Raw genomic sequence first — 13641 nt, forward strand, 5'->3', positions numbered from 1 at the left:
CTTAATTCCATGTTAGTTGTCCAGTTCTTCAGAATGTGATAATTGTTGGAGAGCTGTATTGGTTTGTGATGGATATATTTTGCTGGTTAGCTGTGAAGTGGGCAGATGTATTGATTCCTTGTTAATAAACTGTTAATGATTTTATAGTTACATCAGCAACTCTTCCTTATTGTCAGTAGCTCTAATGTCATCTTCTAAATTGTGTAATAATTCAAGTCTGTGTGCTTTACCTTTCCAGTGTGGTTTCTCCTTTCTTACACCTTTGTGAATTCTTTGCAAGATAAATACTTTGTTTCAGAGTTAGTATTACAAGTGATTTTAAAATATTCTAGATTTCGTATCAGCAAAAAGCATAGATTCCCATATGTATGAAGTTGCTTTACTGCTTTGACAAAAGCAGCTGTGTGATTTCAAGTTCTGTAGCTATAGGTTGGTAGTCTCTGTGTTTATTAGATAGTATACTCTTATCAGCTGATTTCCTCTTATGGTTTGGAATAGAGTTGGCAGTCTGTTGCCCACGACAGTGCTGTATGTTGCTAGCGTTGCAGTCAGTTTGATACAACATTAGGCTGTTGTAAAGCTCTGGAGATGTGCTAATGTGCTGCTTTTGGAGCTTACCATTCCCATTGTGGAACTGGCAGAAGACAATGTATGAATGCTCTACAGTCTATTTTGGCTGAAAATCAGCTAGCTTTGCTCAAACTGTATTTGTTGATAGTTTGAACTAAGCTGGCTTAGTATTGAAACTAGCCTTGTACTGATGCAAATGAGAGGTGATTCTTGCTGTATTTGAGCTACAAGGTGGTAAAGACAAGAGAGTGATGCCTTCAGTCCTTGCAGCTACTACTGGAAGAGGCTTTCTATAATCCTGGTGTACATAGATACTGCAGGTTAAAAAAAAAAAAAAAAAAGGTATCTTGGCCAGAGAGCTTTCAAAAATGGGACTGTAGCTCTGTAGCCTAAAGACACCCGTGTAGGCTGGACATACAGGACTTCTATTGTTTGTTTGTTTAAATCCAGAGACTATTTAGTGTAAAGAAGAGAAGAATTTTCTCTCCTCTTTTTTTTTTTTTTTTCCTTATACTTGAATACAAGTGACTGCCTCTGCTAAGTTTAGTGGGACTAAGCTCAGTGGAAGACACTGTGGCTGTCTGTGTGGTGTTTACACTTAGCATACATACCAGACCAAATCTTTAATCCACATTGAAGCGATTTAGGCATGAGAGTGCCTAGTTTGTGGGATCTTGGGTAGCCTTAGGCAGTACCCATCAGCCTTGCCAAGTTTATGGCTACTGGGGATGTGGCAGTGATGCTCTAGGTCTCTGTGGAACTTCAGCAGTAAAAAACTAAGGCTGTTGATTCATGATGTAGAATGGCCACTTTTCGTTTGCCTCCTCCATCTTTTGGAGGCATGACAGAAAGAATTCACCTGCTTGTAAAATAACAATAGAACCGCAGCAACATATGCTCCTATGTGTATTAAAAAAGTAATTCTTCCTTGTTGTCCTGCCACCCCCTTTTGTGTGCGCATGTCTTTGTGTGCATGTCACATTTCTGTGGCACTAGGAAGAAGCCAGTGTGGTGGAAGAAAAGCTGGCTGGGTTTAGGGTATATGCAGGACTTAAACAGTCATTGTTAATGAAGAAATGGAGTGAACTGCAATGTTTTCTGCTCACATTGCAGTATCTAAGCGCATTTTAGGCTAGACGCATTTTCTTGGAGTTACATAAATCAGGAGGTGTTTAAATACGAGTGATATTATAATCTAAATAATAATAATCTAAACTCTACAATTTGAGCAGTTAGGTAATTTGCAGAGGTTCTCTAAAATTCTCATTAATTTCTAAGTGGTTTTGATGTTTTCATAGGTTGTAGACCACCAATGATGTTTTGTCGGAGAACAGGTGAAAAGCAAATACTTGAAAAATACTTTGACCCAGGGGTTGGTTAGTTGCTGGGTATTTGTTTGTTTGTTTTTTCTTTTCATAATCCCACCATTTTTTTAAACTTTTGTTAGACTTCTTCCTAGTAACTCATGCCTTTATATCTCTTTGTCTTGTAGAAAGTTATAATTTTATTTTTATGATCATACTTTAATTTGGTGTAAGGTGAACCTAATGCAATTTCATGTGAGATATGAGGAAGAAATGGACTTGTACATTTATGGATTTATGTGCACTTATAGTTCTACAGTTTGTTGATTTGGTAAAATCCTACAGAAGTTGTCATGTTTTATGAATATTGTCCTGTGTTTCTGTAAAAATCCATATATTTAAGGGCTTTGCACAGATGGGTAACTACCAATAATTTCACTTTTGTAGGTCTGAGAAGAACTTTTTTTGGAAGACCTTAGTTTTCAGAACTGTTCAATGACCAGTTAAAATTTAAGTTAATCCCTGAAATTTTGATAGATAATTTTTTTTTTTCTAACAATCGATGTCAGTGGAAGATAGTCTTTCTAATGTCTGTCTCTACTTTTACTGTCAGAAAACTTCATTTTCTGTTGGAACTTCCTTGGTTTAGCTGTGCGGTTATACCTGAATTAAGCACTACGTGGATCTAGTAGAATGGAGGTTTTATGGGTTTTTTTTAGGTATCTTACTAGTTTGTATTTACATTTACTTCTTTTTTCTTCATTTTGCAGTGTTGTTTGCTGCTGGACTCCCCCCCGTCCCCCACACCCCTGCAGGATGATATGAGACTTGAAAGAAGACGATGCATACAGGTAATCTTATTTTCAAGGGTGTTTAGAAGGGAAATCTTTGATGTTCTTGATGTACTTTTTGTTTCTATTCCATACTCTGCACCCCCAAAATTATGTTGTTCCAACCTCAGTAGAATATTTAAGAATCTGCAGAATTTCAAAATCTTGCTTTGCCCTTTGAAACTCTTCTGCAACTGTCCAGGAAGAAGATGGTTTCCCTGAATGGAAATATTGTTTCCAAAGTTTTATGTGAAAAAAAGTTTGCTTTTAAAGATGCTAACTAAATGTACTGCTTTCAGTCTTGTATTATTTGTTATTACTCCCTTTTAATGCCCTCCACTCGTCAACAGATGTATGTCACCTGTTTAGTGACACACTATTTCAATCATTCATTAACTTTCTTTTAAAGAAATGTTACCGATTCATCTGAAAAAGAGCATTTCATTCAGATTAATAGCTAAGAGTTCACTATGCCTTATCACATGCTTATGTCCAGTTACTGTAAGATTTCTAAGGAACTGATGATCTTTGCAAGTCACCAGTCATTCTTCAAATTGGTGTTTTGGGAAGTTCTTCCATTTTTTGTTAATCAAAATACTGTACGTACCAAGTGTATTTGCAGATTAAATAGCTTATTCTTAGTGATACTGTTTTGCTGGAAATATGGTTATTACTTTGACATGAAAAATCATGATCAGCAGAAGTAGAATAAAATTGAGGTTGTACAGGAGGATTGATGTAGTTCTTTGCACCCAAATGCCCTTACTTAAGCAATGAACAGTTCTGTGACTTACATTTTGAGGCCTATAACAATGAAGTACACATAAGACAGATCTTTTATTTGCTTGTTTGGCTTTAAAACCCATGAATCCTTGGGGCTGGGGAAAAAAGCTAGATAGATTTACGTATGCATCCAGATCATCTCCTGATTGACAGTTTTCAGTTGCATCAGCTGTTCATGCATAAACAGCTTTAGAGGGTATATTTACATGGAGCATGTTGGATTATGACCAAGATGCTGTAAGTGCATATTTCATTCTGTGAAAACTAAATATTCATTCATTTCAGTTGAATGTTTGTAAGTTGTATGTTGATAGCTCAAGTAAAACTGGGTCTGAAGAGTTCTAAAATTAGGTGGGGCAAAGAAGAGGAGAAAGAAAAAAAATATTCTGAAGGGATATTTCATTTATTTTAAATATATAAATCTGGAGGAATACATTTAAAGTCTCAGAATTGAATCTTTTGATGTTCTGTCAAATTTGTGGAGTTCTGTCTAGCAGGCAGTCATTGCAATTGATAACATTGTAGGTCATTTGCTTGTTGCAGTGTAGATTAAAATATAGCCCAACTTAAATATTAAGAAAATGGCTTGAAAGCTTTAAAAGTATTGATCCCAGAACTGAAAGGAAAGATAGTATTGTGAAATAGTACCTTATGTATCTTACACTGTTTGAGAGAATTAAGTTTCATATTGGAATATGTTAATCTGATTTAAAACTTAGGCACTTTCAGTTTTGGCTGGGATTTCTGATGATGGTGAGCTTGTAGAATTACTAGCTTCAAGAATAGAAAGGTATACAAGATTTTGAATTTTAAGTAGTAATTCTGTCTTTTAAAGCCCAAATTCTTTATTTAGAAGTCCCGTGATAAATACAGAGTGAGAAACAGTCATACCTTGACAAAGGCTTGCAGGCTTATGATGTGTCAGATAAGTTGGAAGTTAGACAAGTAAGATTTATTTGCAGTTTTCTGTTTATTAGGAGAGCCAATATTAGTATGCTGAGGTTCTGAGAATAAACATGATTTTCATGACTTAAAATGAAAAAATGTACTGTAATTATTTTGTAATGCAGTAACAGCAAGAGTCATATGATGACTCTGCTGGTATCTTTCTCCAGTTCAAAGTAGCTGAGGAGAGGTCAGGCCAGAAATTGAAAGGTTTTGTGGTTATAGAGGAACAGGTCTTTTGCATTTTCAACAAGGCTTGGCTTCTGAGGGTGACTGATCTGGGTGACTGATCAGAGATCCCTAATACTGTCTAAGGTACCTTTAGCTAAAGGATGAAAGCTTCTATAGGCTAAGTAAATTGTTTCTTATAATGGGCATCTCTTCATTTCACTGGAAACTGACCTACTCTAAAACCCTAAAATTAACCACAGCGTAACTGGGGGAAACAATCCTCTTGAGGAAGAGGATTTTTTCACGTTTTTTTATCTTGGAATACTTGAATTTTAGATCACCACTTAAGCTGAAAACACAGAAATGTATTAATGTCCACTGCTTTAAAAAAAAAGTGAAAATATTAAGAAATGGTGATATTGAATCTTATTTTCCAATTTGACTAACCAGGAAAACAAATTTGCAGCCTGTCTGACTTCTGGTTTTGCCCTTTCTTAGCACCTATGATATGTAGGACACATGTAGAGAAGGGCACTTCAAGATACTGTTTGGAGAACTGAAAGATTTTCAGTAATTGCTTTTTGTCAGTCTTGTTAACGTGTAGATTTTATAGGATCTATACAGCTTTTTAGTGAAATGCTGCAAAAAAGGAAGGCTGGAGGTTCAGCTCATTATAGGAAAAGCTAAATTTCTATTTCAGACATGCTTGTTCATTACAAATGCATGTTGTGATAACAAAGTTAATGCCTTAGAGTGTGGTTTGTGATTAAAAAAAAATATTTTCAGAACGTGAATTTTTCTTTTTACCTCTTTGTAGTTTGAAAGTCAGTCTCTCCAGGATGTTTTGTGAAAGGAAGGAACCATAAGTGCCAATGCTATTGCTACCATTATGGTTGTAGTTATTATGCTGATAATCACAATAGCAAGTGTTTTTTTATGGTGTGGTAGCATCAAATACAGGATTGTGCTCTGTACTTACAAGCAAGAATTCATCTTGTGTTTTAAAGTTCATGTTTTCAAAGTGATTGCTACATCTTGTTCTGCACCTGTTAAGCAGAGTATAATTGTGTGGTTGGCTGTTACTTTTTTCCCCTCCGCTTTGTGGAGGCTACCTTATAAAAATGGATTGGTTCTGTAACAAAGAACTTTCTGGTTTTGGCTTTGATTTTTCTAGTTAGCAGCAGCCTAGGAATATGTAACTAAAAATAATCAGTTGTCTGATCTTTAAGCTTTTGAAGAGCTTAAAGCTTCTTGTCTTGTCTTAACCTTCATAAGAACAGGACTCATATGTCAGTTGAGAGTATAAGGGACCAGTATAGATCTACTAAACCAAAAGTACAAGTTCCAGAAGCATCCATTCCTTAACACCACACGCTGATAACTCTCAAAGGAGATTAACTGGTAACAGTTAATGCTGAAGTATTGTTCTTGAAAGCAGAAGGGAAGGAAAAAGAGTCTGCATGTTCTGAACTGCTTCTTGATGATGATGCACTTTATATTAAAACAAACAGGTATCTCTTCCGGAATCTCTCACAAGACCATTGAACAACATTGTTTGGGACATTTCTGCATACTAAGGGCAGCATGGAAACAGTGTAACTGTTACCAGTTATGTCTTAAATAGACATATGTAGGATATAAATATTACAGTATTTTTGCCCAATTCTTATGCCTGTATAAACTGATCCAGAGGTTTGATCATATAAATTCATTATAAAGAAGTGTAGGGTGATTATTTTACCTTTAATTGTGCAGTAGAATTTATCATGTATTAACTTTATTTTTTTTAACACATTCACACTTTCCATGGGTAGATTTGAATGTAGAAGACAGATCAAAATAATAGTTATATCAAATTCTTAACATCATCATGAAAATATATTGATTGCACTAGAGATGTTGAGAACCAAGCAAATGATATAAAAGGTGAAAATTATATATTCAAGTTTGATCAAACATTGGAAGTGATCGTATTGCTCTTAGCTTCAGGAAAACATTGATCATGTTTGGAAAAGAAAAAAAAAAACAACATTCCAGTAGTACTCAATAAGAATAGTGCAAGAACAATGAAGTAGTAAATACTTGCCTAGATACTTGCCTCTCCCCCCCCCCCCCCCCCCCCCCGCCTCGCCAAACTGCATTGCTTGTTAAAATATAGCAAATGCGGAGTAAAGACTTCTGGGATGTTCTTGGATTGGGTTGAATTTATAGTCTTGAAAGTGTTCAGGTGTTAGTTTTGTGTAAGAGTAGAGATTTAGAATTGGGCCATGTCTCTCACATCTCATATTCCTAATATTTTAGCTACTGATTTCATTGAGCCTTGTAGCTATTTTGAATAATGTTTTTGTATCTGTCAGTAGTAAAAAAACAAACCAAAGCAAAAAAAATGCCACTTATTCTGTAGTAAAAAAAAATTGTGTCCAATACTGCTGCTCTGTATTTTGAAGTTCATCTGTGTTATGTTATACCAGGTCTGCTGATATGCCTTTGAACTAGTTTGTACTACTAAGTTTTACCAGGGAATTCCAAAACCTTACTGGGGCATCACCTTTTTACTACTTACCTGTATCTTCTTGTGGAGATGATGACAGTACTATCTGTGTTTCCACTTAAGTAATTGTGTACCTGGAGTGTCTTTTGCGAGATGTATGTTGCTGGCATAAAACCACAATTGCGTTGTAAAGGAGCAAATGTCTGGCTTGTGTGCTAATTCCATACTGAAGCACGGTGTGGGCTGGTTCCGGTTTTGTTTCTGTTTGGTGACTTACATTCCAATTAGACTGATTCTATCTGTCAGTAACTTTTTCACATATTTGATTGTGTCATTGCAGGAAGTTTTTGTTGGATATACAGGTCTTGGCTGGGCAGATAAACAGAAGTTTAACATAAACAGAAGATAGCAAGAAAATAACATAAGAGATGGAGTTGCTCATTAGTAGTGGAAGTTTTAAATATAGATAGTTAATGAGCAATTTGAATGAATAAGAATTCGTTTAACCACTTTTAGGTTTAACCACTGTTTTTACATAGATAATTCCCTTTTCAGCAGTTATTCATGCTGTCTTTCTGCCTGCTAGTTTTTTGTCAGCAGTTGTGAGAAAGCAGTCAGGAATGAGTTGAACACGGTTGTTTAGTGAAGGGCAACAGTTACCATACTGAAAGTGGATGTTCTGCTTTTCAGAGATGGAGTCATTGACCTCAATGAATGATAACCTTGAAGTCAAGAGACTAGATTAATGCTCTACTTTCTGTATTTGAGATCAGAAATGTGAAAACCTGGACAGCTAAAGTTAGATTCATGCATCCGTATTTAAAAAGAAGTTGCCTATTTAAAAGAAAAAGGGATTATTTTTTTCCCCCCCTCCTCCAAAATTGCTTAGTACCCATGATATTGAAGATTTAAGTTTTCAGCCCTCATCTAAGAGGAAACAACTGACAAAAATCCTGTTCCAGGGTTATGGCATGGAAGTATCACCTGGTGGAGAATGCTACTTTTCTTATTCAGGAACAGACTGAAGCATCTGAACCAGAAAATCTTGAGAGGCCTCTGTTTTTATTTAATTTGCTTCCTCTTAAGGGAGAGCAACTCTCTTAAGAGAGATAGGTGTGAATTCTTGTAGAAAGCCCTGTTAGTAGTTGTCTAGGGGTTTTTTTCATGTCTGGAAGTTTCATTTGTGTTTTGCAGCAAAATTGAAATATTCTTTCTTAGGCTGCTCATAAGAGTGCTCAGTGGGGCTCACAGGGGCATTAAGTGGCAGTAGTCAACAGCATCTCGTTTCTTCAGGAGGGCAGGGAGAGGGGAGGCTGCAGAGAGCTCCAGTCTTTGCAGCCAAGTCTACCTCTCCTGTGTTGGCAGAGTTGAGATATTCTCAGCTCCAGGGACCATTGAGATAGGGATTCAGAGGAGCTTTGCATTTTCAGAAGCATTACGTTTCTGCATAATGCTTGAAATAAAAGTATCTTAAAGACACACACCTCTAGTTTTAATAATTTGGAAAAGTAATTTCTGTTCATTTTGTATCCTGATTTATGTGGTCCTCTTTTCAAAACTTTTTTTTTGAGATAACTTTCAACAAAGTATTAAGCGATGAAGGCATTTCTTTTTGATGAACAGTAATGCTCCAGCAGCTATATTGCGAGGCTGAAATTTATTTGTTACTTATTTCTAAGAGCAAAGACTCATTTAGACTTGAGAAAAATTTGATTCTGAACAAAAAATTCAAATTCATATTAAGAATTACTATCTTAATTATTATAAAAAATGTTACACATTTTCAGAATTATTGGTTGGTCGGTCCACTGAGAATGCCTGAGGTCTACAATGAACATAACACTACAAATATAGATTCTTTCTTATAGCCTTTAAAGTCATCAAATGAGCAGCTGTAATGAAAAAGCCCCTGTGGTGTCAGAGTGTTCAGTCTGTGAATGAAAAGTAAAGGTTCTCTTGGGTAACGCAGTAATAGGATGGCTAGACTGCATTTAGAGCTGCTAGTATAGTCTCGGCATTGTGCTATATCATGTTGACTTACTGACTCAGGTGTTGGCTTGTGTGAGTGTTCCTGTCTTAGGCATCATATTGCAGAGAGGTTTCTTTGTCCTGTTTTCATATACTTTCCATAGCAAACTGCATTCACGGAGTGATACTGTTTGCCTGGGTTGGGAGGTTTTTGAGTGAAGTTAGGAGTGGGGATGGGCTTTGAAGTGAATCTTAGCCCTGTGCTTCTTGGGGTAAGGCCATTGGTTTGTATCCAGAGGAAGCTTCTTCCCTTGAATTCAGCAATGGGCAACACTAGTTCAGGAGCTTGCCCTTTGCAGCTTTCTAAGAATCACATCTGAAGTCTTGCATTCCTAAAGTACATCCTAGGGTGCAAATCTTTCATTGCACACAGCAATAGCTTTATTTGGATTTGCTGTCTGTGGAGACAGAATACCTGAAATTCATCAGTTTTGACCAGCCCTGGCACTAAACAAGCTTAATAGTGGCTTAACTTAAACATGCACCACTTTGGTTCCTTAGCATACCCTATGTAGAATCCATAAGCAGAGGAATAAATGTTTGTAGGAGGCATCCTGTTTTATAAATCATGCAGTCAGATGTAAATGGCCTCTCCCTCCATCCATGAACAGTTATATTCTTTCGAGGTTAGGTTTTAAGTTAGAGAAGCCATAGGATGGCTCTCTTAACAGCCAGTCCCGAGTACTTCATAGTTCTTGGTAGGAATTATGTTGATAGTACTTTATCAGGTAGGTGAGGTGCAAGAACTATGCAAACATTGTTCATAAATCTTGCTGAAATTGGACATTATGACTTCTTAAAAACTGTTATTTTTCTGTATCTATCAGCCAGCTGTTTCCTATTCCCTTGATATATGGTTTTTAATATGTTTATATTAAATGCTATTCCATACGGTGGTGACCACACGTTCTGTTAGCTTGAAGCCTAACTGGTATGCCAAGCTAGTGTATTACCAGCTTGTCAAAGCAACATATGATACGCTAAGACTTGATGATGGAGTTTTTTGCCTAGTTACATGTAGGGCAGTAAGTGTTCCTCTCACCAGGTTTTATGATAGTTTCCATGTCTTAATATGCAATCAACTATCCATGCTTATTAGCTTGGATATTTCCATAAGACAACTTAAGGATGTACTTGTCAGCTGTTGTATGTCACTAGATATAGTTCAGACGTAATCTAAGTGGGTCTAGTTAAAACCTCCTGTACTAAGGAACGTAATTAAGCTTGGAAAATGTCGTAAAACTGGGAATGTTTCAGTTCTCAGATTTTCATCTTGACGCTCTATTCTCAAAAATACACATTTGTTGATAAGCTGTTATGGACAATGATTAGATTAGAGAGCAAGAAACAATCATTTGTTTTTATAACTGGTGGTGAGACATTAAATTTGCAGTTTTGACCTTTCAGTTATCCTGGCAACAGTGGGTAAATGCAGCACAACATAAATTGATCAACCAAAGTGGTATTCTGAAGCCTTGTTTCTGGGGCCCAGCACTTCATTGATACTTACATCTAACTCCTGTTGACATTTTGCTAAGTACCTAAATATCTTTGAAGATCTAAATTTTAGTATATTGCAGATAAAGACAACTGTTGAATGTATAAAGGTGGAATAGGTGGAACAGGTGGCAGCAGTTCTGTTCCAGACATAGGAGAGAGATTTGTTCTTGATTTCCTCCTCCCCCATGGAAATCTATTGGTGCCTGATTTTCCTAATAAATTGATTATTAAGGGTCCCTTAAAAAACTGAGGGTGCAAGCATAGTATTAAGTTCTACTTGTACTGGTTATTTCTGGTTCTTCTAACTGGTTTCTTTTTTGCATACTCCTGATTTCTATTTCATTGTCTTACCGAATCCACTTTATGTGTGAACAGAGAATCCAACCTAAAGTTTGGTATACCACCCAACACTGTTACCTTGTCTCACAGTGTTTTTATTAACATCACAGAGAATTTTCATATTTGTGCATCTTGCCTATTTGAGGTCAATATCTTGGAGTGAACTTGCTGCTTGTTTGCCTACCTCTGAAATGTAATGTAGAAGGATTGATAGATGTGCTCTGCCAGGAAATGAAATAGAAGGATCATGTTTGCAAAGGTGGGTGAAGTCAATTTCATTCTTGCCTGGTTTGTGGACACAAGTGATGTTTTACCTGGTTATGTAGGCAGTAAGGCATTTGAATAGAGAAGAATTGTTGTAGTACTGTGATTATAGTCCACAGTTCCTTGGGTCTGTCTCACCATTCCAGAGGAATAAATAACTGTTTCTGGCAATACATGAAGATCCCTGTACAGACAGCAGCGATTATAAAAGCCCAAGAAGCGGGATGAATACAACCATATTTTGATGGATTCTTTTTTAAATGCTAACTTATCTGTACTAGGACTTTCATCCATTTTCATGCTCCTCCAAGGTCACTGAATGTGCCTAGATGGTATGAACTGAGACTGCAAGTTTTTCTATATTAGTAAAAGTATATATGATTTCACCTGTCACATTAATATGAGTTCTACTTGCTAGTAATGTCTCTCAGAAGTAGATGAGATCCTTCTCTGTGAGTTGGATTGAATATAAAATGGGTAAGTGCTATCTTCATGTAGGTATGGAATATTGGCTTACATGTATTAGACCAGCTTATTAAAAAATATTGAAGAAAAAAAACCATTTACCAAGTCTTGTACCTTTCAGTATATGGAGGCTTTGTGCTACCTTGAAATGAAAGGGGGAGCTTGCCCTTTGAAATATTTCACTTGTTAAAGTTTATCAAAATATCTGTGAAAAGCAACGGATGTCCATCATACCTTCATTTACAACTTTGTTTTAGGTAGTGCTCCATATTTTTATGTTAAGATGATGCTTTAAGTGGGCTATGGGTTAACTCTTTAAAGATTGTAAAAAAGCAGTAATCTATTAATTGATTTACTCTTGTTTCTTAATATTAAGTTATACATTTCTAAAATTTTTTGCTGTAAAATTAAGTAATCATTTTACAGTGCTGAGTAATTCTTGGAGACCTACCTGAGTAAAATGATGTATCCATAGCATATAGTTTAAGTGTATTTCTGGTGCTTAGTCTCAGGTGGTGGTGTACAAAAGCTAGTGTTTCTTTTAAGCTACATGTTCACATCTCTGGATTCTTCTCCGAAATTCAGTTTTTCAAAATTGGCATGTTGAGATGCCGAAGGAAAACTTTGATTCTAGCATTAAGATGATTCTGATAAATAACTGAAAAAATACAAGGTGGTCTTGTGTACTTCAGTTTAGACTAGTTTGTGAAGATCTTTGCCTGTATATGTTTTGTACTTGGTGATCCTCAATATCAACTAATTGTTCTTGTCCTTTGATCTCAATAGCTTCTTTTAAATTAAGCACCTTGCAAAGAAGCAGATTCACCAGGCCAAAATCTTCAAGCAAGCAGTGCAGTTTTTAGACTATAGCTTTTGACATGCCTTCCTCCTTCTTTCTTTGCACCCCAGTATTTTACAAAAAATGTGTTCACAATTGAACCTTTTCTGTTTTGCCATTTTCACTGTTTGGAAGGAGAATTTTTTCAAGAAGGGTAGAAGACACTGTTTGTAAAGTGTGCCAAAAAAGAGTTGCAAGAGCAGATGTAGTCAGAAAAGATTTAAGAATAAAATTTCACAGGCAAAAAGGCCCACTTCTCTGTTAGTAAATTGAATGTTCCCAGCCACTGAAGCCGATCACATGGAACAGCACACATCTGTGCTAGTTAACTGTCGTAGCCTGTAAAACTGGGTGGCTGCCTGAAAGCTGCCTATTGGGAAGGATTCCTGGAACATGCTGACTGCCACACATTCCCAGGAGTTACTGGGGAAGAGTGCTAGTTGGAATGGATGCTGTGAATGCTCTAACGTTTTATGAACACAGTGGATCATAGTTCTGTGTTTAGGAACCTTCCTTGGCCCACCTGAATCTGTTAGTATAGATGTACACAGCTGCTAGTTCTATGTTTACTGAACTGGTAGAATCCTTTTTCCTTTCCCTTTGTACTTGCTGTTGTCTTGGAAGAAGACTAGGTTTTTTTCTTCCTGGTCAAAACAAAGAAAACACTGTTGTTTTACCTTTTGTTATGTATACATAATATATATAATATATATAATTTTTTTCCTGACCTGGAGCTGCAGGAATATTGCTTTGCTTCCTTCTCACATACAAAGCCTGAGAGAATTTTGGCTTGCTTTCCTGTAGCATTTCTTCAAAAGTTCTCTTTTCTTCCATCTTCTGACAAATTGTATCTGTAAAGTTGTTCTTGTCCTCTGGCTTAGGTCGAGTTTATGGACGTTATGGGTCTTCATGACTTCTCTTCTGAAAAAAAAGAGATTTTCCTCAGAAAAAGAGGCTGTTTCACACCCAAATCAATTGGTCAGTTTTCAAGTGAGGTTTCTGCAACTTCAGTTTAGAATGCTGTGTTAAGCTTTGTATTCCTACAAAGATACTGGTAGCAAAAGGCCCCAGGCATCAACTGTTTGAATCTCGAGAAAGGCAAAAAGTAGTTGT

The 13641-nt window shown here is 36.4% G+C and overlaps 2 protein-coding genes across 4 annotated transcripts in view; both read left to right on the forward strand.

The window, feature by feature from the left end:
* The window catches only part of TTC3 (tetratricopeptide repeat domain 3), a 255764-nt gene that overhangs the window by 142627 nt on the left and 99496 nt on the right, over positions 1–13641 (forward strand). The gene's annotated exons all lie outside the window — the stretch shown is intronic.
* The window catches only part of DYRK1A (dual specificity tyrosine phosphorylation regulated kinase 1A), an 89449-nt gene that overhangs the window by 28533 nt on the left and 47275 nt on the right, over positions 1–13641 (forward strand). For all 3 annotated transcript variants that reach the window (XM_049835283.1, XM_049835281.1, XM_049835282.1), the window contains exon 2: positions 2645–2725. In XM_049835283.1, coding sequence (XP_049691240.1) covers positions 2716–2725 — 10 coding nt within the window. In that variant the 5' untranslated portion in view covers positions 2645–2715. The remainder of the gene's footprint in view (positions 1–2644; positions 2726–13641) is intronic.

Source organism: Accipiter gentilis, chromosome 32 (assembly GCF_929443795.1).
Source record: "Accipiter gentilis chromosome 32, bAccGen1.1, whole genome shotgun sequence".
Lineage (NCBI taxonomy): Eukaryota > Metazoa > Chordata > Aves > Accipitriformes > Accipitridae > Astur > Astur gentilis.